This window comes from Bactrocera oleae, chromosome 6 (assembly GCF_042242935.1).
Source record: "Bactrocera oleae isolate idBacOlea1 chromosome 6, idBacOlea1, whole genome shotgun sequence".
Lineage (NCBI taxonomy): Eukaryota > Metazoa > Arthropoda > Insecta > Diptera > Tephritidae > Bactrocera > Bactrocera oleae.
In genome coordinates this window covers 53,996,086-54,019,019 of record NC_091540.1, presented here as the reverse complement: position 1 = coordinate 54,019,019, position 22,934 = coordinate 53,996,086, and the positions used below count along the sequence as shown (strand labels likewise).

Below are 22,934 nucleotides of genomic sequence, written 5' to 3'. Positions count from 1 at the left end.
CACCAAATCATTAGTAAAAATGAAATGGAAGCAGTAAAACGTTCATTTCATGCAATAGCAAAGCTTTCACAAGTAGTAGGTTGTATCGGTTGCACGCATGTTAGGATACAGTCGCCTGGTTGAGATTCGGCTGAAATATTCCGAAACCGAAAAGGATAATCAAATCTGCTACATACATGACGTTTATATAGTTTTTGCGTGTACATAATGCAAGTTTTGTGAGCTATTTTCCATACATTTTCACAATAATCAAACTATCTGTAGATAAGCCAAACACAACTTGATGAAAACGGTTTTGTCAGTTAAAGTTATCATCCAGTTAAGCTACCAAAGGTTAAGGGCAAATTAACCGAGTATTGAGAAAACGGTCCGAGACCATCCAGTTATTGAACGAGGTTAAGTATTGTGAAAATGCTCAAGTTTAAACGGATTTCTTCAATTCGTAAGAACAGCCGTCAAAAACTTTATAAATTGTAGACATTTTTACGTACAATGCACTCCTGCCATAGCGAAGTCATTTCTAAATGCACGGTTGTTTGTTTTTACAACAGTTTAACGCATGAAAATACTAGAAATTATTATATTTGTTTATATAAACAACTATTTCATGCCTTTTTACTTTTCAGTACTGCCTTAATCATAATCATTTGTAAATATTAAAAATATATTCGACTATTTTTGAGTTTTTTTTTAATTACCGGAAGTCCGAATAATCATTCAAAAAATTTCTTTCTTTCTTATTTTCGGAATGACAAAATGCAACACTGCACAAATTAACTGTCCCAATAGATAGATGTCGCCCGTGCATAATGACATATGCACGCATGTAGGTTTTGGCGCCAGATAAACAAATGCAAATGTCAAAAAGCTGGCGGAAAGTGCATTTGCGTTTTAGTTTACTCCGTCTTTTTTAATAGAATTGTTTGTTTTTTACATTGTACAAAGATAACTATTTAAAATTCTGAAATGCCAAAACGTGATTACGTACAAGATAAAGGTGAGTCTCCTGCAGCATATAACTCTTATACAAAATACTATTTATTGTAAACTAATTTACAGAAACTGTAAAGACATTTTTGTCTGAATTTTGCAAGGAGGATGATGACGGCAAGAAACAGTTCATTTACGCTAATCAACTCGTAAAGCTTGCTCATCGCGAACAAATACTGCTTACAATAGATCTAGATCATGTGTCGGAATTTAATGAAGAGCTCGCCGAGGCCATTGTTAGCAACTGCAGACGCTATGCGAGCATATTTGGCGAAGCCATTGTAGAATTGTTGCCTACCTTCAAGGAGCGTGAAGTGGCTGCCAAAGACGCTTTGGATGTGTATATTGAGCATCGTTTGTTAATGGAATCGCGCTCGCGCAATCCCATGGAACAACATGATCAGCGCAACAATTTCCCACCCGAATTGATGAAGCGATTGTAAGCTAAAATTACATTATTAATTTTAAAAATTTATTTTTGTAACTTTATGTTTATTTGCTTTTTTTATTTCGCTTTTAGTGAAGTGGCGTTCAAACCGCACTCCAATGAAAAGGCCAGGTCGATACGTGAAATCATAGCAGAAGATATTGGAAAATTGGTAACGGTACGCGGTATTGTAACGCGTTGCACCGAAGTTAAGCCAATGATGGTTGTAGCTACGTACACATGTGATCGTTGTGGTGCTGAAACATATCAACCAGTAAATTCCCTAACATTTATACCAGTGCAAGAATGCCCCTCAGATGATTGTCGCATTAACAAAGCGGGCGGACGTTTGTACTTGCAAACGCGTGGCTCCAAGTTCGTTAAATTTCAAGAAATCAAAATACAGGAGCATAGCGATCAAGTGCCCGTGGGACATATACCACGCACCATGACCATTATGTGTCGTGGTGAAGTGACACGCATGGCGCAACCTGGTGACCATGTATTGATATCTGGCGTTTTTCTGCCTTTGATACGTTCCGGTTTCCGACAAATAATTCAAGGCTTGCTATCAGAGACTTTCTTGCATGCATATGTACGTACATACTCTTTAAAATATATTCTAAATAGTTATAAATTATAAATATTATTAATAATAGCGCATTGTTTGCATTAATAAAAATGACGAGGCCAGCGACCAAGAAGCCGAACTCACCGCTGAAGAGCTGCAAGAGTTGGCTCAAGATGATTTCTATGAACGTCTCGCCACTAGTTTGGCGCCTGAAATTTATGGACACTTGGATGTAAAGAAAGCGCTGCTGTTGCTTTTAGTCGGCGGCGTGGATAAACGTCCCGACGGTATGCGCATTCGTGGCAATATAAATATATGTCTGATGGGCGATCCCGGTGTTGCCAAATCCCAACTACTCAGCTACATAAGTCGTTTAGCGATACGTTCACAATACACCACTGGACGTGGTTCATCGGGTGTCGGTTTGACAGCCGCCGTTATGAAAGATCCGCTAACCGGCGAAATGATGCTGGAGGGTGGCGCACTAGTACTCGCCGATCAAGGTGTTTGCTGCATTGACGAGTTCGACAAAATGGCCGATCATGATCGTACTGCTATACACGAAGTGATGGAGCAACAGACAATATCTATAGCCAAAGCTGGTATCATGACCACCCTAAATGCACGAGTCTCTATATTGGCTGCGGCAAATCCTGCTTACGGCCGTTACAATCCACGTCGCACAGTTGAGCAAAATATACAATTGCCAGCTGCGCTTTTATCACGTTTCGATCTGCTTTGGCTTATGCAGGATAAACCAGATCGTGACAATGATTTACGTCTTGCCAAGCATATTACTTATGTGCATAGTCACAATAAGCAGCCACCGAGTCGCATAAAAGCACTCGACATGAATCTTATGCGTCGCTACATCAATCTATGCAAACGCAAAAACCCCGCAATACCCGATGAGTTAACCGAATACATTGTGGGCGCTTATGTGGAATTGCGTCGTGAAGCGCGCAATCAAAAAGACATGACTTTTACATCGGCACGTAATCTTCTGGGAATTCTACGTTTGTCAACAGCACTCGCACGTCTGCGTCTGTCGGACAAGGTTGAGAAGGATGATGTTGCCGAAGCGCTACGCCTTTTGGAAATGTCAAAGGATTCATTAAACCAGCTGCACGAGCACCAAAAGGGCCAGTAAGTACAGCATATTTAGTGTGATTTGAACAATAAATCATTATTTTTTTACATATATTTTTTTTTAGTGTTCCTAACACGTCGGACAAGATATTCGCTGTTGTGCGTGAATTAGCCGGTTCGAGTAATACCGTTAAAATCGCTGATGTCATCGATCGCTGCACAACCAAAGGCTTCAAACCGGATCAGGTAGACAAGTGCATTGAGGACTACGAGGAGTTGAATGTGTGGCAAGTCAATATGGCACGCACAAAAATCACTTTTATGTAATGACGACTTAATTATATGCATATGTACGTCGCATAATTAGCACCAATAAGTACAGCATTAATTTTTATGCAAATTCATTAATTTCACTTTTACCTTAGTTATGTACATGTTGTTTTGTATCACTAAATCTGTTTCGTTCACAATAACTGCTTGAAAGTGTATTTTATGTAGAACAACAACAATAAATGTTATGGAAATAAAGTAAACAACTGTTAGCATTTAATTCCAATATATTTGAAATAAACGCAATGCACAATGTATGCAATCTGCGTTTAGAATACACATTCACATAGATAATAGTAAAAATAACAAGTATGCTCAATTCTGCTCGGAAATATACATTCATATTCGGTTTTGGAAACATATACACATATCATATAAAGTAGACACTACAAATTTAATATTCAGCTACATATACGTGCAATCGCTTGGATTACAAAAAAAAAATGAAAAAAAAACTACTAAAATGGCATCGCGTTTAAGTACCTCGAGTGCTCTAATTCTAATACCAATGGTGAGGCAAACTAACTAAAACAAGCTAAATGAAAATATTTTTACAAAAAAAATTATAGTATGTATATATAAAAAGGTGTTTGTGTGCTTGCACTAAGTGGCAACCAAGCACCACTGTATCAACAACACGCCCCCCGCGCACTTCTAGTAGAAGAATAGCAAACGCTCTTGCGCTGATGTGCTCAGCAAACGCCAAGTGCGCTTAATCGATACATACTGTAGGAATGCGCGCACACAAATCAAAAAGCCAAATGCCATGGTCAACCACCACAGCCAAGAGTTCTCATGCGAAGCCAACTCCGTGGAATTCTTAACAATCAGCGTCCACTTGGCCAGCGACAAACCGAAGCCGGACAATGCACCGTAGCGTGCAGCAATTGTCTGACAAAAGCAGGTGAGCATCAAAAAGCCAATCCAATTGAAGAGAAATGCTACCATAAAGGCCAATATGAACATGGCATCGGTGCCGAGCAGACTATTGTCATCGCTGCTGGTCAAATTTTCAGCATCCGATGCATCGATAGCGATGAATGTTAGAGCTGACGCAGTGCCATTCGAATTGTTGTTGTTGCCGCCATTAGTCGGCGTATTGCTGTCACGTATATGCGGTGGCAGCACGCATTCATTCATAAATAGCAATTCGCCATTAGCTGATTTCTGCCGTTGCACTTCTTCATATGAGGGCAATTTGACGTCCGATTGCATTTTTGGCATATCGCCAGCCATTATAACGCCGCCTGTTGGTAGTGGTGGTGGTGGCGGTGGTGCCAACGTTGAGTCTAGCGGTGGCAGCGACACCTGTAGATAAGGTGGTGGCAGCTGTTCTTGTTGTTGTTGTTGTAGCTGAGTTCTTGCATTTTTCAGCTGCTGCTGCTGTGGCATGCCAACATTATTGACTAGCTCATAGGGTGGCGGTGCACTAAAGTCGGCCATTGGCGGACCCAGCTCCTCGCCGTGCGATGTAGGCGGTGGCCTCTGTGGATTATCCGACATGCTGCCCACCAGTTGCGTGCGTCAAGTGAACGTTGGCGCTGTGCGATCGTAACTGTAAGGGGAAATTTCGTAGTGAGTGCTGGTAAATATTGTAATTAACGGTAATTTAACGGTATATGCATATTTATAGTAGGCATGTCATACAAACACTCATTTTCGTACTGGTTATGCAATAAAAACAACAATGTGTTTTCGTTTACTTAAGACAATATTTATTATATTTTAATACTTTTTTGTGTAATAACGTCAGTGGGTGTAATAATAAATAATAGTCGTTGTATAAATATTAAAACGAGCAACTCTTGCATTTTGCAAAAAAAAAAAAAACAGCTTAATTGCAGCAATGCGCGTCAGTTAGGTATTTTTAGTGGTTTTTTATTTTCGGCGTTTTGTTTAAACATTAATAAGGCAATTTTTGGCGTTTAAAAAAACCGCGTACACTGGAGTGTGTGAGACATTTTTAACTTAGTATATATAAGATTGATTTTTTAGCGTTACTTAGACAACTGCTTCCTCTGTGAATTTGGCAATTTTATGAAAATAATTGTTTACAATGTCTCAAGGTCAGTTACAGCAACACCAAATGCATGCTTTTGAAGTATTTGCAACTGCAATGCGATTTTATAAAACAAAAAATAATAATTAAAATTCCTGTATTTAAGCAGTAAATAGAAAAATAATGTAAATGCGCCTAAAAGATGCCGAAAGCAATCGTAATTAGTCGCAATTGGTTAACAAAAAAATAGAATACGTTTTTCTCTGCTTTATGGCACAATTTTTTGTGTTTTAACGGTCAAAATTAAAAATTTAACGATTTTCAAAATCCTGCTGCGCAATATAAATTAATTTTACATATTTGTATGTACATTTTTTTTAATAATAAACAATAAAAAATAAATTAAATTAAATAAAAAACTCCACAGAGTTTGAAATTGTCCAACGCTTTTGGTTACAAGAAAAAAAACTTTAAAAACAAAACTGGTGTGAATTAAATGGCATTAAAATGCATTAGCATGTCTTTCAACGCATTTCTTTGTCTTTTCTGTGCTTTACTGCTCTTCCAACACGTGCTCATTATGCTTAGTAATTCTAGTAGCCGTTAGCGTTGTAAACTGGTAATCAATTTCCCCATATATCGTTTAGCTGCCAGTTGTAAGTTAGTCGCGCATCCATAAATATATGCTCTTGGACTGTACTGCATACTCTAGTCAACTATGAATTTCAGTATCTCATTAAATATGTATGTAAGTAGCTAAATTAACGCTTAAAGGCTGCAGCTAATGGTAAAGTTTTGTAGTGGTGTTCACCGAATGGTCGACGCATTGGTAGACGCGTCATACCGTCCACTTGGTCGAGCCCCTCATTGTCGTGTGCCGCTTCGGCGCTCTCATTCAACTTTTGCCGTTGCTTATCATAGCGTATATACCACATTAGACATAGTATGACCACAACGAGCAGCGCTAATGTGGCACCACTCGCAATACTGGCCGTCTCGAGCATAGCACGTTGACGTGTCGGCAAATATGAGCCATCGATCTCTTTATACTCACAACGCGGACCCATAAAACCGGTGGCACACTCACAATTGTAAAGTATTTCATTGTGAATTTCAACCGTAAAACATGTGGCATCATTTAGGCAATACCAGGCGGCATATGTTGGCGGACAGCTATAGATGGGGAATGTAATGTTGGGGCGCGGCGTAGTGGACGCCGCCGCTTCGGATGGTGCGGCCGTTGGTAAGGGCGGTGGCGGTGCTGCCGGTTTCTGTATGGCACGACTTGAGCAAGCGCCTGCAAAGGGTGAGAGCACGATGAGCGCTAGAAAAATGCCGAGTAAACGTTCTGCATCCGTTGGATGTATGGTTGGCCGTCGCTCGGGCATTATACAAACATATATGTATGTAGAAATAAATGCAGGTTAAAGTAAATGCTATTGGAAGGTAACGGTGTTTAGCTGGATACGCTTTGGTGAAGATCATGCAACACGTTGTGCTGACAGCATTTCAGCAGCAGCTGTTTAGTGGTATTGTCGTCGGCGCACTGAAAATTAACGCAACGCAATTAATTAAAAAACATAAAGAAAAAATAAAACTAAAAGAGAATTATAGGCAAAAGCAACCAAACTTTATTACAAAATAAAAATTACAATTAAAATAAAAAAGTTATTAGTATTGGAAATATTTTTCGTTTTTTTGTACTAAACTTTTTTTGCTTTTATATTTTTCTGTATTAAATTTTTTCGTTTTTTTTTTGTTTTTAAATTTTTTTTATTTACTTTTTGTATTAAAATTGTTTATTGTGCTTAAAGTTAATTATTTTTGTAGCATGTAGTATTTAAAAAATTAAATTATAAGATATTATATAGTAAAAAACATCAAAATTATTACAATAACAAAAATAATAATTATGATTAATTTGCTTATAAGTTTGGCTAATTTTAGTGGCGCATTAGCGGCAATGTTTTCGAAGCGGCTTCTGCTGTGACAATTTTTTAAAATTATTTTTTATTTAGGCGTGTCGATTATATTTACATACAAATATTTTTTATCGCCTTATCGCACTAAAGATAATTGAATTACATATGTATGTATATACGCATGTAGAACTCTGCAGGCTCGCTGGTTATTGACGGCATTCCTTAAAGCGTAAAATAGATGTGCGTGAGCGAGGCTTGTGCAAGCGCGTTGCAGCATGCGCCCTATATCGTAAAAATAATCACTTCTTTATTTAGTAACGGTGATTTCAAAACAAATAAGCAAGCAAAAAAGCACATGTCACATTCACCGTAAAACACGTTTATTTAATTACCTTTTAGCTTATCTCAATAGTGTAGAAATTGCGAATGCTGTTTTCCACCGCACAAAGCAACTGAAAGCAACTAGACAATATATTCCACGTTGCACAAAAACAAATAATTTCACAACATTTTTAAAACACTAAAATAAATACACTTCTAGACAGATTGTTGCTACTTTTTTCTAGTATAGTTTTTTTTTCAATTTTTATATATTTATTTGTTTAAATTTCTATTATTTTTTAATTATTTTTTATTTATTTTTTTGCACTCGCTCACAAGTAATTTTTTTTTTCTAAACACTTCACAACACGTTTTCTTAATATTTTCTGAACAACACACACACTCACACTGCAATTGATATGATTATAGTGTAAGTTTCGTTGCTTTATGAGCACTTAATGCACTGCAGCCTGCACCGGTTTACTATAATAGTTAACAACCAATTAAGCAATAGTTACAGCAGGCGTTGAAAAAATGCCAACGCCTACAACAAGCGACAAATAAGTATTAGACACGATTTGATTTGACGCATCTAGTCGCAAGTACAAGTAGTAATTTGATGAAATGCTTAAATTTCTCAATTCGAAGCTTCTATAATACATGTGTATTAGGTGTATGTGTATGTGTGTGGAAGACACTCTGGCTGCGCTTGATTAACTTCTCAAGACGATGATGTAACTTTCTTCATGCGCAGTTGCCTATTCAAGGCATTTACATATATGTATATACATATATATATATATATGTACATAGACATGTATGTATGTCTGTAAATTTAACTACAAAACTATAATTTATGATGATCATATCATATTTTTGTACGAATTAACCGTGACGACACAGTAAAAATATATTTATTGGCAATTACTCTGAGCATTTCGGAAAAAAGTAGTTTTGCTCTGCCTCTCATAACTCACTCAAAATAAAAAAAAAATCAACGACAACGTTCAAGAATGTTTTTTGTAACAAAATGTAAATTTCAGAGCGGCTTGAAAATCGAAATTATTATCAAAAAATATTACATTATTTGACAAATATACCTAAGAAGGTCGGAGAATATATGCACATTCTATAAAAAAAGAGATTTTTTGAATTTCACAAGTAGATAAAACCGCTTAAAACTAAATTAACAAAATACCGTCGATAAGCTAATATATAAATTTATCGAGAAGAAACTTGATATTGATCGGCCAGTTTGTATGGCAGCTAGATACTTGTATATGCTATAGTAGTCCGATCTCAACAATTTTTTCGGATTATTTTGGACAATAATCCATGTCGAATTTCGTGAAGATATCTTGTCAAATAAAAAAGTTTTTCATACGAGAACTTTATTCCGAGCGTTCAGTTTGTATGGCGACTATATGATATAGTGGTCCGATATTGGCGGGTGCGGCAAAAAAACAGTTTCTTTGGGAGAAAACGACGTGTGCAAAATTTCTGATCGATATCCCAAAACCTGAGGGACTAGTTCGCGTATATACAGAGAAACGGACGGATGCACGAACGTACAAGGCTAAATTAACTCAACTTGTCATGCTGATCGTTTTTACATATATTATACTATATATATATTTCATAGGGTCTCCGACGCTTCCTTCTGGGTGTTACAAACTTCGTGGTACCGTAGTAAATAGAGAGCTCAATGACATATGACTTCGTTCAGCTATTTTTTGTGAGTGTTTTTCTGAGGGTATTTCTTCATTTCGCCGTTTTTAAAATTCTTTCCAAAAATAATTTTTTCCAAAAGTGTAGAACAAGTCCTTCCATAGATGTTTTTATTTTTAAATGTGGCGCCAAATTAACTATCTATGTATGTATACTAACAAACTAGGACAACCCTGAAATTCAACCACCCAGCTAAAAGTACATACAGTCATAATAATAACGGCGTACAAATATATATTTAGATACTAAAAACTTTAATATACATTTACATCTATACATATGTACATTAATATTATTATAAATATATACAAGCGCTAATTGAGTTAACTTAAAACTCACTTTCTGTCTGGCTACCAACACCCCAGCAATTCTACGCGTGGTTCCCACTACTATCATTAAAAGTAAAGCACTTAGATTATATTATATCATATCACTTTGTTTGAATTCACCTTTCTAATCACGCGAAGCACTTACGATATCTGTTTCGTATTTATATATTAAATAACAGTTTATCTGTAATAAAAAACTAAAACAGTTAAACATATATTTTTTCTTCGTATTGTAAAGATAACGGGTATGTTTACCCAATTTTAGGAAAACATTTCGATTTGTGCTATAAAAAATGATTTATGTACAAATATAAAAGTGCAAGTTTAATATTAACATTAACAAACAATATGAGGGAACTTCCCGGTTCCAGTTTTAAAAATATGAAAGTATTTAAATTTGGTATTTGATCCAAGCACGTTTAATTGAGGTCGTGTATAAAATTTGAGAAACATATAAAATACAGACCAAAACCAAAGCACTCCCAGGGTACTTTTTAAACATACGGTTTCTCTTAAAATACTTTTGGAATATATTATTAGCTTATATCTTAAATTATAATAAAACAATATAGCTGTCATTATTTTTTTCTGGTTTTAAAATGTTTGCTAAATACAGTTCAGAGTAGTCAAAAATGCAGTGGTTAAAACTAAAGCACTATTTTTATATTTACACCCTGAAAAGGGTATATATTAGGGTGGAGCGAAAAAAAATTTTTTTTTTGCTTAGCCTGAGGGCTTAATATGTACAATAGATTATAAAAAAAATGTTTAGACAAAAAAAATTTTTTTCAACATCTAAAGGCGGCCCAGTTTTAAAGTAAATTTTCGAGTTAAAATTTTTATTTCGTAACAAATTTTTAATAAGTGTTCTAGAAGCTGTGGAGAGGCCTCTTTCTGGCCAATTAAAATTTATCAACTTAAAAAAATTGTTTGTGGTCATTATTGGAGTTTTAAAAAAACTGCTCTCACCAAGAAATACCACTACCAGCTCCAGTTTTGGTTCTTTCTCATCTGTTGGTACATCTGTCGTGAGAACATACGCAAAGTTATAAGTCATTCTGTCAATTAATTATTTGTTTACTAGCCATTTGAAGTTAAAGTGTCAGAGTATTTTTTAATATAAAAAAAATTTAATATCACGCTGTGATTAGATTGAAGTGTATAAGGAGTCCTCACCTTCGAAACGAACCGTTGAATTTTGGGCTGATGAATTTAAACGTGGTCGTACTAGGCTTGAAGTCGATCAACGCGAAGGACGACCAAAAATCACAATCACACCAGAAATCATTGAGCAAGTTCATAACAGAGTTTGTGAAGATCCAAGTTTGACTAAGCGTGAAATTACTAATGCCATAGGCATCTCAGATGAGCGAGTACATCATGTTTTACATGGAGAATTACATATGAATAAGCTGTTTGAAAAGTTAGTGCCGCACACGTTAACAATTTAGCCACAACTGGATCATGAACAAATTTCTCAGCATAATTTCGAGCGTTTTAAGTAGAATATCTTGCGTCGTATTATAACTATGGATGAGACTTGGATCTACCACCATGACTCTAATTTGTAACAAAAATCTTTACAGTGGACTGAAGCTGTTTTCTTCAGCTCCAAAGCAGGTGAAGTCACGACGATCAACACAGAAGGTTATAACATCAGTTTTTTTGGGATGCAAAAGGAATTTTGTTGATTGATTATCTTCAGAAAGGTAAAACAATCAACTCTGTATATTATTGCAGCCCTTTGGATCAGCTGGATGAAAAATTTCGTTAGAAAAGACTTGGTTTGCAGCACAAAAAAATAATTTTTCATCAAGACAACGCATCTGCTCACAAAGGTGTTTTAACACTGACAAAATTCAACAAATTAAAGTATGAATTGCTTGAGCATTCCCCATATTCAACAGATTTGGCTCCCAGCGACTACTACATAGAGATGGCATAAAATTATTGGAGGATCATTGGAATAAGTGTACTGAGGTTAAGGGAGATTATATTGAAAAAAAAAATTTATTTCGTACCAAAAACAGTATATTTTCATTTCGAGCGCAGAAACTTTTTAACTAATCTATATACATACATATATAGATATAAATATATGACTCGAGTGGTTGATAATGCTGAAAAAAATTGCATCTGTGAATTGCAATTAATCATCAATACATGGTACTTGAGATGACAACAATAATTTAATTGATCAGATTAGTGAAAAAAATTGGTTCATTTTAAAAATTGTGAAATGTTGTTCGAGTATACAAAACACTTAAAAGTTTAAAGCACGATAGAGAAGTTGGTTATGCCTAAATATTTTTCATTTAAAACTTTTTTTTTACCACTTTAACGTTAGGGGCTGCGGTATCAAAAGAAGTTTATTTATAAAAAAAATATAGGTATATTATAGAAAACAGCTCTTCATAATTTCTAACGATCATTAAGGGGGGAAACCAGTTTAGGAGGGCTATTCGCGTGTTTTTTGTGATTTTTTTAACTGAGAAAGAATATTAAGAATACCTTCAAATTTCTAGGTAGTTTATTCTTATTTTGAACTACACTTTTAAATTTTTCGATGCCATTTCTACCGGAAGTGGTGAAATTAGAGGGTGGTGTCCATTGATGATTTATGATTTCTCGATAACTCTAACCGTTGCAAAGTTATTCACAGTCTAAGTTAAAGCTATAGTCATTTTCATAGTTTCTTCTATTTTTTTTGTCATCTATCGATTCAGAAATGATAGACAGGTTATTGTATTATTATCATGACGTAAAAAATTCCAAATTAATAATAAAACTTTTCCCATGTTATTTCCATTTATTTGGAACCAATTTAGGACTATCGTCTACTATGAAAAAAAAAATCGGACAAAGCCCAAATATAATATGTATATATTTATATATATATGTATATATGCTCGTATATATATAAATCAATGGGAGACTTGATATATACTTGTACATATGTATTTATGTATAGAATATTTCACAAAATATAATAAAATACATGAAATCATCAAAAATTTGTTTTTCTGTGCACTTATTATTAGCAGCATGTGTCTAAGTGTGGGCTTAGAAATAGCTTAAATTGCAACTCAAATGGAATAACTGAATGAAAAACATATTTGTGCGTCATTGACAATACATTTGTATATATATTTGTACCATAAAAACATGCACGTCAAGGAAAAATTCACAGGGGGAGACCCACACTTTTGCAAATACAATCAATATACATATACTACAGATAAATATAAAAGTAACTTTTTTTTTTTGTGGTGAAACCATTTATAAAATAAATATAGAAAGTAAAACGAACAAAATTATTGTTATAATTTCATGAATTTACTATTTGATTGATGGTGGAGCGGAAAGAACTTCTACTAAATATACATACATACATACATAGATATATGAATATGTACATATTTATGCACTGAACATTAATTAATATACATAAATATTAAGTTTGCCACGAAGTTTGTAGCACCCAGAAGTAAACGTCGGAGACCCTATAAAGTATATACACGAATATGTATAACTGTTCAGCGTGTGTCGATTTTGCCATACCCGTCCGTCGTCTATATATACGCTAACTAAACTCAGTTTTTGAGTTATCGATTTGTAATTTTGCACACGGCTTTTTCACCCCAAGAAACTATTCATTTGTTGGAACTGATATCGAACTGATATCAAACCACTATAGCATATAGCTATCATACAAATTGAACGATCAAAATCATGTCCTTGTATGGAAAACCTTATCAAATCAAGATAAATATATTTTTATACCATTTATGCTTTAAGAAATGCACCTGTGAAGGGTATTATAGCCTCGGTCTAGCCGATGTAAAAATTTTTTCTGGTTTTAAGCTTCAATAATACTGGATAATATGTACGTACCGACTCTCGAGGCCAGAAACTCAATACGTTGCAGTATCGGGTCCTTGACTTAATACATATGCTATAGCAAACAATATATACATTTATAACAATACATACACACATATGTATATTGTCATTAAATACGTTTGTGAATTTATAAGTGCATTAAGTACACGTTTAAAGAGAAATATTTATTAATTTGAACAGTTGTGCAAAGCAAAAAGTGTTGGCAAGCAAATTATTTACCGCTTTTGCGTCGCTTTTGCCAATAATCATGCATATAAATGCAATAAACTGGTTATCAGCTAAATCCCTATATATGCAAATACATATGTATATAGTGATGTATCGTAACCGTTACATTCATATCACACACACACACATGTACCATATTTATGCCTACCTGATAATCGCAAAACAGTTGCTGATAAATACCTAAGCGATAAGGTGCGCTTACAGTAAATCAAATGAGTAAATAAGACATTAAAACACATAGGAATATAAGTATATACATACATATGTAGCATATACAAGCACATTAATAGTAACCTACTATAATAAATGCCATGATTCAAAAAAAAAATTACATTTAGGAAAATGAAAATATTGTGGCTTTCAAATTCAGTTAATTTTAGTTAAAAAAAAAATTGTAAAATTAAAAATTAATTACATTTGTATAATCGGTACAAGATTAGCTTAAAGTTCTTAGAACCCAAAGTTAAAGTGGTATTGGAGAAAATGTTTGTTTTCATAGCGATAGAAAATATTTCCGAAATGAGGAATGCTGCCGAGTTAATAGTGCTTGGTAGATTAAAATTCCGAAATCCGGTTCTGTTTCCGTTACGTGGACTGGTATTTGCTACCAATAAATTCCATTCATACTAAAAAATCTGCTAAATGAATAATTATATTATTAAATTTATTAATAATAATTAAATATTCTATTATTCCATAGTTAATTAGTATATTCCAATAAGGAGCTGATAAATTGTTCACCTTAATTATACAACTCAATTGTCTAACATCCGCTGGAGACAATACTTGTAATTATCTTGTAATCAAAAGTAGTTTTTGGAGAACAGGAACTTGCATTATTGGCAAAAAAAATTGAGTACTTGTACTCAAAACAAGTACATTTTCCAGTACTTCCTTGCATCAAGTAGTATCTCAATAGTATGCAAATAATACTTAGCAGTAACATCTAATCGTAAAAAATAATGCACTTATTTAAAACGCAAAAAACTGAAGTGTGAATTGCGAACATAAATGAGATTATTTTTCTTTGATTTTAATAAACATAATTGGTCATACATATATATGTATAATAAACATTTCCTACTTATTGAGATTTACTAATTTTAAATTTACAATTTCTAATAAATAATTAAAGCAAGATAAAACGTTAACTTCCACTGCACCAAAGCTACAATACGCTTCACATTTGAGTTTTTCATAACATCTATATTTTTTTTGCGCTGTTATGCACTTTACGGCAACGCAGCTGCACACTTTACACACTACCAACACCTGCGACAGGAAGACGTAATTGCAGACACAAAACCAAATACAAACATAACGCGTACTTTAACACGGATATACATGCATATGTATCCGGTATATATATTCTAAGGTACTCCTATTGTTTCACTATTGTATGTAAATAAATGGTCAGCTGCTTCAAGAGCCACACTTCTTATTGGTTGACTAATATTGTAAATAAAAGCGTTGAGAAATAAGCCATACTTAAGACAATTAAGTAATAATAAGTACATATGTACGCACTAGCTAAACGTACAATGTGTGCGAGCTTTTGTGTGTATTGCGCACAATGTTAAACAATTTCAGGCAGTAATGGTAAGTGCTAATTCATACAGCAGGGAATATACACATAGGTCTATTTGTGCATATCTGATGAAATAATACGTGAAAGTACTTGCTGGAACAAAACATGAAAACTACCGGCAAGCCAACTTAAACATTTTTACTCATCTGACGTAGAAACTGTACATAGTCTGCGGATTGTGTTCGGAGCTTCTGGTGTCATTATTTTTAATACATTATTTTGAGTTTTCTCTAACTATTGTGCATATATGTACGTATGTAAACTGGAAAGGATCATGTATAAATTTGGATGACTCCCACTGTGCTTTTTCGTTTTCTTAAGGAGTCACAAGATTTCTCTATAAAATTTGTAGTTTTCCTCTTTCAACCGTGTTATAGATGATTATTAGATAAGAATACAAAGCTTAAGTTTCAAAAAGTGTAACCGACACGACCTAATTGTTTGTCCTCCACCAAAGTCTTATCAACTTATTGTTGCTACAATAACAAACTGAACAACCAGAAAATTAACGATTAATTGAAAGTCAAGTTTGGGCATAAATAATAGCTTTGTTCCAAGTTTGCACTGAGAAAAAGGTTTACAGAATATACCAATATTTACACAAATGAAAGCATTACAGCCATTACACATCGGTTATCGTATATTTTAGAAATAAATATTTAGTGCTCTGTAACGCAACCGGATAAACGAACCATGCATAATGTATGTCTCAATTGCCCTCCTTCGAAGTATAAGCGCAACAAAACAGCGAAAGTCAATAAAAGCTACAAAACAAGGAGTTTCATGATTCATTCACTAAAAGACTACCACACACAGGGATATTTCTATTTTTATCATTTCCATTGCCATTACATGGGCTTGCATTGATAAATCAATTGACTTCACTGCGCTGCAGTGGCGCGTATCCAATTAACTCAACGTCAATTCGATGTTGTAGTAATTCCAACAAGCACAATCTGAACTTTAACAATTCATTCAATTTAAGTTGACCCTTCACGGACAATATTGCTTTCGTTATTCCTTTACGAATTTCGAAGACAATTTACGTAAGAATAAATAATGAGAATCACAATTACACAAATAATCTTAAGCTTGTCATTGAATGAAAGCTTAATGGCCAATCCACCTTGTATTTTTATAATTTTTTTTACACTTTGGCTGCGTTGGCCATTTTTCCCCATCGATCAATTAGATTTCTAATACGATTGTGTCAGTTTCATTTACCTTTTTACGAAGATTTCCAATTTCTCGCACAATGTATAGTAAAGTTAGTTCTCTATCCGGTTGCACTGTTTGATTTGCAAATTTTTCTTGTTGAATTATACTAATTTTCCCGAATTAAATGTATTTAACTGGTGAATCAAAACAATTGCCAATAAACTTTTTCCGTTCCTTATGCCTAGCCAATCATCAATGAAGTAAAAAAATTTCAATTTTCTTCTGCACTTGTGATTGTCAAAATGAGAATGATACAAATGCCAAAAGGCCATGTTTCAAACCCACCATGATAGGTTTGAAACTTGGATAAAAAATACAGTGTAGCAAAAGTATTAATTTTGTGGAAAATATTTAAAAAAATTTAATATAACATACTTTAATGGTTTTATTTGCTTGCTATACTATAATATAAACTTAATCAATGCAGCTTTGGGAAAATATATTTGAGCAATAATATTGCGATATCTTAAGATACCCTTAATACCCTGAACAGTTTTTTGTACACGTCCTTTTTTTTTAAAGAAATTTCTGTCGATATCGAACCACTAAAGCATATAGTTGCCTTATAAACTGTTCGATCAAAATCAAGTCCTTTTATGGAAAACCTTTATTTGACGAGATATCTGGTTTATATTCAGAAGCATCGCCTACAACTTAGTTGACAATCTCTATCAGTTATCCAGAGCAAGCTGTCGTCGTAACTCATTTCTATCTTCCATAAATCGGGTCCACACATCCAAAAGAAACATGAAATCATATCCACCTTACGATCAAACAGTTTTAAGTAATGCTGCTTAAATCGACGACATTTTGACATGTTTGAGAAATAAATGTCGTAACATCACAAAAAAAAAAAAAAAGAGATATTTAACATTTCCAAAAATCACACAATTCCGTTTAAAATAAAAATGTTTTTATTTTTACTGTGTATATGTGAATCCATTTTAAATCCACCAACAAATACACATTCTCACTATTATAATATTCACTCCTTTCAACTAAACCCGGTTTGTTGTCAAACTCCAGCTTATTTGTCCTTAGTGTCGCCCTTACCACCACGTATTCTACCGGTACGACGGGCAGCGATGAGACCGACCTTACGACCAGCAGATGTACCACGCTTAACTGTGGAAGCTTTACCAATATGTTGATGGTTACCACCACCGTGAGGATGCTCAACAGGATTCATAGCAACACCACGTACCTTAGGCCAGCTGTTGCGTTTCACCTTGTATTTGTGGTATGCACGACCAGCCTTCAAGATGGGCTTGTCAATACGACCACCACCGGCAACAATACCAACCATAGCACGATTGGCAGAGGGAACGACTTTCTTGGCACCAGATGGCAGCTTAACGCGAGTTTTCTTGGTGTCAGGATTGTGTGCAATTACGGTGGCGTAGTTACCAGATGTACGTGCCAAACGGCCACGATCACCGGTCTTTTCCTCCAAGTTGCAAATGATGGTACCTTCAGGCATCACTGACAGTGGCATCACATTGCCAATTTGCAATGTGGCTTTGCGGCCGCAGTATACGAATTGACCGGTATGCATACCCTCAGGAGCGATGAAAAGTTCCTTACGGATCTTGTATCGGTAGGGGTCACGGAAGTGCACGACAGCCAATGGAGCGCCACGGCCGGGATCGTGGATGATCTCCTACAATTGCATTGAAAGAAATGTATAAGTAAAAATTCAAAAGACAACACAATAAATGAAATTACCTTAACAACACCACGAATGTATCCATTACGTTCGGAGAAATCCAGGGGTCTCAATTTAGCGGCTCCCTTACGCCTCTTAACATGGGCCTTGAAGACGGACCCAGCGCCTTTACGTTGTGCACGAATAACACGACCCATTTCTGGCTTTCAATACCTAGAGAACGGAAAGTATGCACACTTTATATTATAACCGCACAATTCAACTTGTAATATTTTTGTATATATGCGCTATCAAATATGTGCTCATCTGCTAAAATAGCCATCACCGCAAGTTTTTGGAATGTTTACAAAATGAAAATAAAATCAATATAAATATAAAATACTTTTAACTTTGATGTAATAATCATTTTAATTTCACGTTAAAATAATATTTTCGCGGCGATGGCTCGTATAAATTGAAATAATTAAAGATTAAATTATAGCACAAAGCACCCACCAAGCCTGTAAAAATCGAAAAGAAAGAGAAGTGGGAAAGTAAAGAAGTAGGAAGAAAAGTACAAAACATGAGAATTTGACAATTGACCGACAATGCTACCAACCGTAATGACAGCTACACACACCAGCGCTATTGTGAATGAAGCGTACTTCCGCCCAGAAATGTTATTTCAATTTTTGTTCCGAAAGTGTATAAATATAAAATATTAGCATTGATGGGTGATATTAATCAATTTATGTTATGTATTATATACGTATCAATTTATGGCATGTTATATTATTTATTATAATCAGTGAATAAGCAAATTATTTTGATATATTTGTGCTCATCTTTAACCCTTTGTTGAGCGCCAGATTACTATAAATTATTGAAGTTCAATACTTTTATATATTTTGTTTTGTTTAATTTCTGTAAGCAGTTATTAAATGCGTCAATTGTTTCCTTAGAGCCAATTCTGAATATGAATTTAAACTATAATATTTTGTTAAACGTTATAAAAGCTGCAAGTTTGGTGATTCTCATGTTCGTGTAATGGTTAAGGTATATTTTGTTTTCTATGCTACTTCCGTCCTCTATTTCTATAAATTATATAGCCGCTAAAAAGAGTATTATCTCTTTGGATTTGAGAGATAAGTCCAAAGTAATTAAAAGATAGTTGCTATCACTGTTGTCTATCCACAATAGTTTTACATTAAGTTAAAAGAGCGGGATATAAAACTGAGACAGTTCCAGTTACGTTGTTGTGGTAGCGGCAAAAAATGTGCCAGAAGTAATTTGGTGGAATACAGCCGAGTTAAAAATCCTTGGCCGAATAAAAATCAGATCCGCTTCGGTTACATAGTAGAACCGATGGTCGCGGGAACGGCCAGCTCCAGTTCCGTAGACTCGAGTGGTTGTCACTTAATGTTATTATATGGTAGACCAATAAAATTTGTAATTTGTAAGTGATAACAGGAGATATTTTACCAAGGGATGCTTTCATTTAGTAAAATAGGGTTTATCTCAACATTAGCAGAGATAATCAAATAAAGAGAACGCGTACAATTTCCACGACAGCTGGGTGTACGTTACCGGTAGTGACCCGGATCTAAGCCTCTTTGGATCGGTGGGTTGTAAAAACAGATTCATATTCATACATATTGGTCCGCTTGGATGAATATTTAAGAAGTTTTTAAATTGAGTATTCATTTCTCATCTACTGCTAAAAACGTTACTAGGACTGATAAATATCATATATAAACTGTAAGATATCTGCTACTATAGTTACTAGGCTGAGGTTTTGAATATTATGGAATTTTTTTTATTGCATTTAAGAAACACCCTAACGCAAAAACATTTAAACTTTTAATAAAAATTTTGGTTTTGAACACATAAAAAGCGTATAAAAAACGTATAAGCATGCAAACGAACGAGAAACTAAATATGAATGTATGTATATTTAATGAAATACTTATAAATATATAATTCACTCAGTCATCATCAGTTTGAGTCAATAAATATTTATATTCAATAGTCAGTAGTTTGATGATTTCGTAACATTTTCCGTAACCTTAATATTAAAAACTCTTTCTAAAAGTAAAAAACGGTTTTATAATTAATAGGCAAACCTAGTGGGACCATGATTTTGGGAATTTTTAAAGAAAACTATTGCATGAAATATTTTAAAATTTGAAGATATGTTTGAACATACATAATTAATGAATAAACACAAAACTAAAAAAAAATGATAATTTTTAGTTATTATTCTATATTTTACAAACTTCACAAAAAATTGTATGACCCCCATGGTTAAAAAAGTTGAAACTTGACAAAATGGCAGTCCTTAAAAAAATTCGAATTTCGCTAAAAACATTATATTTTTAGGTCCACCCACATTTTTCATACAATCAAAAAGTAAGCGGAAAATAATTAAAGCGATCGGAAGGATTAACCTTCGAATTACAACTGCAGCTTATCCATTTAAAGTTTTAGTATGTTATTTTGAAACGTGTAGTTATGCAAAAAGAAAAATTTGTTTTTTCAAAATTTCATACTAGGTGTGCCCCTCAAAATACTTACTATTATAACTATTATAATCCACCTGTGAATTAAAAAAAATCGTTTTTTTCTTCTTCATACTCCTATATCGTAAATTTTAAATTAATTTGGTAAATAGTTTCAAAAATACTCGTGTAAGCGTATTTGGAAGAATTTTCGTTTTTTCTCGAAACACTATTTTCAGAGTCGGTGAGAAAAATTTCGCCTAAACGGCTGAACCGATTTGAAATTTTCACACAATCTTCTTGGATATAAAAAATAAATGTAAATTTTTTTTTATTTATTAAGTGAGTATGTTAGTCTAAGGCTGGAATTTCACGTCATATTTGAAGTGCCGTAAAAAAAAGGCAATTCATATTTTTACCATTAATTTATTTTTTAGTTTTTTATTAATAGGACAAGAATACTGGAAAAAAATCACAAAACAATAAAAGTTACCAATTTCCAAAATTAGCTTGATGAAAAGGGGTGGACTTAAGAGATTTCAACCATCCTAGCAATCTGAAACTAAACAAAATTATTAATCTAGAATAATGTCACTATATCTAGTTCTGCGGAAAAATAGGAAAAACAATTTTTATGACTGTCCGAATTTTTTAAATAATAGTAAATAAGGATATGGTTAGTTCCAGATGTAGACAAGTCTATAAAAGAGACCTTTTTTTAGACTAGAATACCCCCTTAAATAAAATGCCACTTCAAAACTCACAAAAAACCGTTATTTCTCACCAGCACGTGGTGTTCAACACTTAAATCGGTTTGTTCATATTGAAAATTATTTTGAGAAGATCAACGTTTCCTTTATGGTGTTCCTCGTTTAAGAAATAAATGCATTTAACTCAAATATTGTTCGAAAACTGTATAATATCCCAAATCCCTCTGGTACATTTACACAAACACAGTGATTTCCATTCGATGATTTACAAGCGTTCAATTGGGATCTTACTAATTTATATTATTTAAATTCCTTGAATTAAACACTCTAAAAATTATTGACACATGCAAATTTCGGTTTATAATAATAGTTATATACATATGTGTAACGGTCGATATTCAAAATTAAAAGTATAAATACGCTCATTCTTATACCAGCGTCATATCTATCTTGATTTTAAGGTTATATGCAGGTTAAGGCAATCAATTTATTCGCAAAATTCAAACTACCCATTAAGTGTGGGATGTTCATAGGCATTCCACTATAAGCAGTTATCAATAATGAAAAATTTGTAGTGGATAAATATTATTTTAACTTCTCAACCTAATAGAACCCAATAAATTTTTATCCTACTTAATAATCATTTGGTTATTTTTTCTATATATTAATATTTGGTGATTTTCTTATACATATTCAATGTATATACGCGCACACCTATAAATATATTATATAGGTATGTATGTACTTGATGTTCCACACAGAAGTAGAGTAATCGTTGCAATAAAATACTCTTGAGCTAGTATTTTCTCATTGTTGACTATATTTTCTCCTTAAAGCACAACAACCCCTCGCATCTCTGCATTTGCCATTTACAACGGCAGCTTTAGCTTTGAAAGCTTCATGAAAGAATACACATTCCTTTATTTATTTTTTTGCCATTTTAATTTTGAGATTATATATATATATATATTTCATATTTATTTCAATTAATATTTAGATATATGCGCCTTATTGGCGCAACAATGCGCACAATTATATAAAAAACAAAATAATAATGATAATAATGTTGTCGTTTCGATAGTGAAAATTAAGAAGACAGCATATATAAAGGGTTGGCCGGTTAAGGATTATACATTAGATTTCATCAATACGCCAATTAACACAAATCCAGATACATTTATTAATTAATTACATAACTTATAGGTTAAAAACGAACAAACAAACAAACAAATATACATCGATTGAAGTAACTTCCAATGTGGCTTAAAATTTCTAAATTTGCATATACTTTTTTTGTAGATTTCATTTTAAGAACACGAAAAATCTTAGTAAAAAAAAAAAAGTTCGCAAATGTTGTCTGTATGAATGTATGTGTTTTGCAAAATTTAAGCGAAACACAAAAAAAAAACGAATATACCGTGTTGCACACAAATAATTA

At 33.7% G+C, this 22,934-nt stretch overlaps 4 protein-coding genes across 7 annotated transcripts; 1 reads left to right on the top strand and 3 right to left on the bottom strand.

The window, feature by feature from the left end:
- Window positions 1-841: 841 nt before the first annotated feature.
- Window positions 842-3,627, top strand: Mcm7 (minichromosome maintenance 7). Its single transcript, XM_014235829.3, has 5 exons — window positions 842-997; window positions 1,060-1,429; window positions 1,511-2,012; window positions 2,077-3,134; window positions 3,203-3,627. The coding sequence occupies exons 1-5, from the start codon at window positions 967-969 to the stop codon at window positions 3,402-3,404; spliced, it is 2,163 nt and encodes a 720-aa protein (XP_014091304.3). The 5' UTR covers window positions 842-966; the 3' UTR covers window positions 3,405-3,627.
- Window positions 3,617-16,857, bottom strand: Ndfip (Nedd4 family interacting protein). 2 transcript variants are annotated; one of them, XM_014235825.3, is made up of 2 exons: window positions 16,650-16,857; window positions 3,617-4,962 (listed from the first exon to the last, which is right to left on the bottom strand). In XM_014235825.3, the coding sequence occupies exon 2, from the start codon at window positions 4,908-4,910 to the stop codon at window positions 4,062-4,064; it is 849 nt and encodes a 282-aa protein (XP_014091300.3). In that variant the 5' UTR covers window positions 4,911-4,962; window positions 16,650-16,857; the 3' UTR covers window positions 3,617-4,061. The 2 variants fall into 2 exon arrangements, with proteins under 2 accessions (XP_014091300.3, XP_069968212.1); XM_070112111.1 differs by lacking the exon at window positions 16,650-16,857 and adding an exon at window positions 16,552-16,575.
- Window positions 5,100-9,741, bottom strand: Krn (Keren). 3 transcript variants are annotated; one of them, XM_070112112.1, is made up of 2 exons: window positions 9,717-9,741; window positions 5,100-6,952 (listed from the first exon to the last, which is right to left on the bottom strand). In XM_070112112.1, the coding sequence occupies exon 2, from the start codon at window positions 6,792-6,794 to the stop codon at window positions 6,168-6,170; it is 627 nt and encodes a 208-aa protein (XP_069968213.1). In that variant the 5' UTR covers window positions 6,795-6,952; window positions 9,717-9,741; the 3' UTR covers window positions 5,100-6,167. The 3 variants fall into 3 exon arrangements, with proteins under 3 accessions (XP_069968213.1, XP_014091303.1, XP_036214898.1); XM_014235828.3 differs by lacking the exon at window positions 9,717-9,741 and adding an exon at window positions 7,721-8,333; XM_036359005.2 differs by lacking the exon at window positions 9,717-9,741 and adding an exon at window positions 7,448-7,470.
- A 682-nt stretch (window positions 16,858-17,539) lies between the features above and the next one.
- RpL8 (ribosomal protein L8) lies at window positions 17,540-18,921 on the bottom strand. Its single transcript, XM_036359007.2, has 3 exons — window positions 18,805-18,921; window positions 18,369-18,522; window positions 17,540-18,303 (listed from the first exon to the last, which is right to left on the bottom strand). Exons 2-3 carry the CDS (start codon window positions 18,504-18,506, stop codon window positions 17,671-17,673), a joined length of 771 nt encoding a protein of 256 aa, XP_036214900.1. The 5' UTR covers window positions 18,507-18,522; window positions 18,805-18,921; the 3' UTR covers window positions 17,540-17,670.
- Between the last annotated feature and the right edge of the window lie 4,013 nt (window positions 18,922-22,934).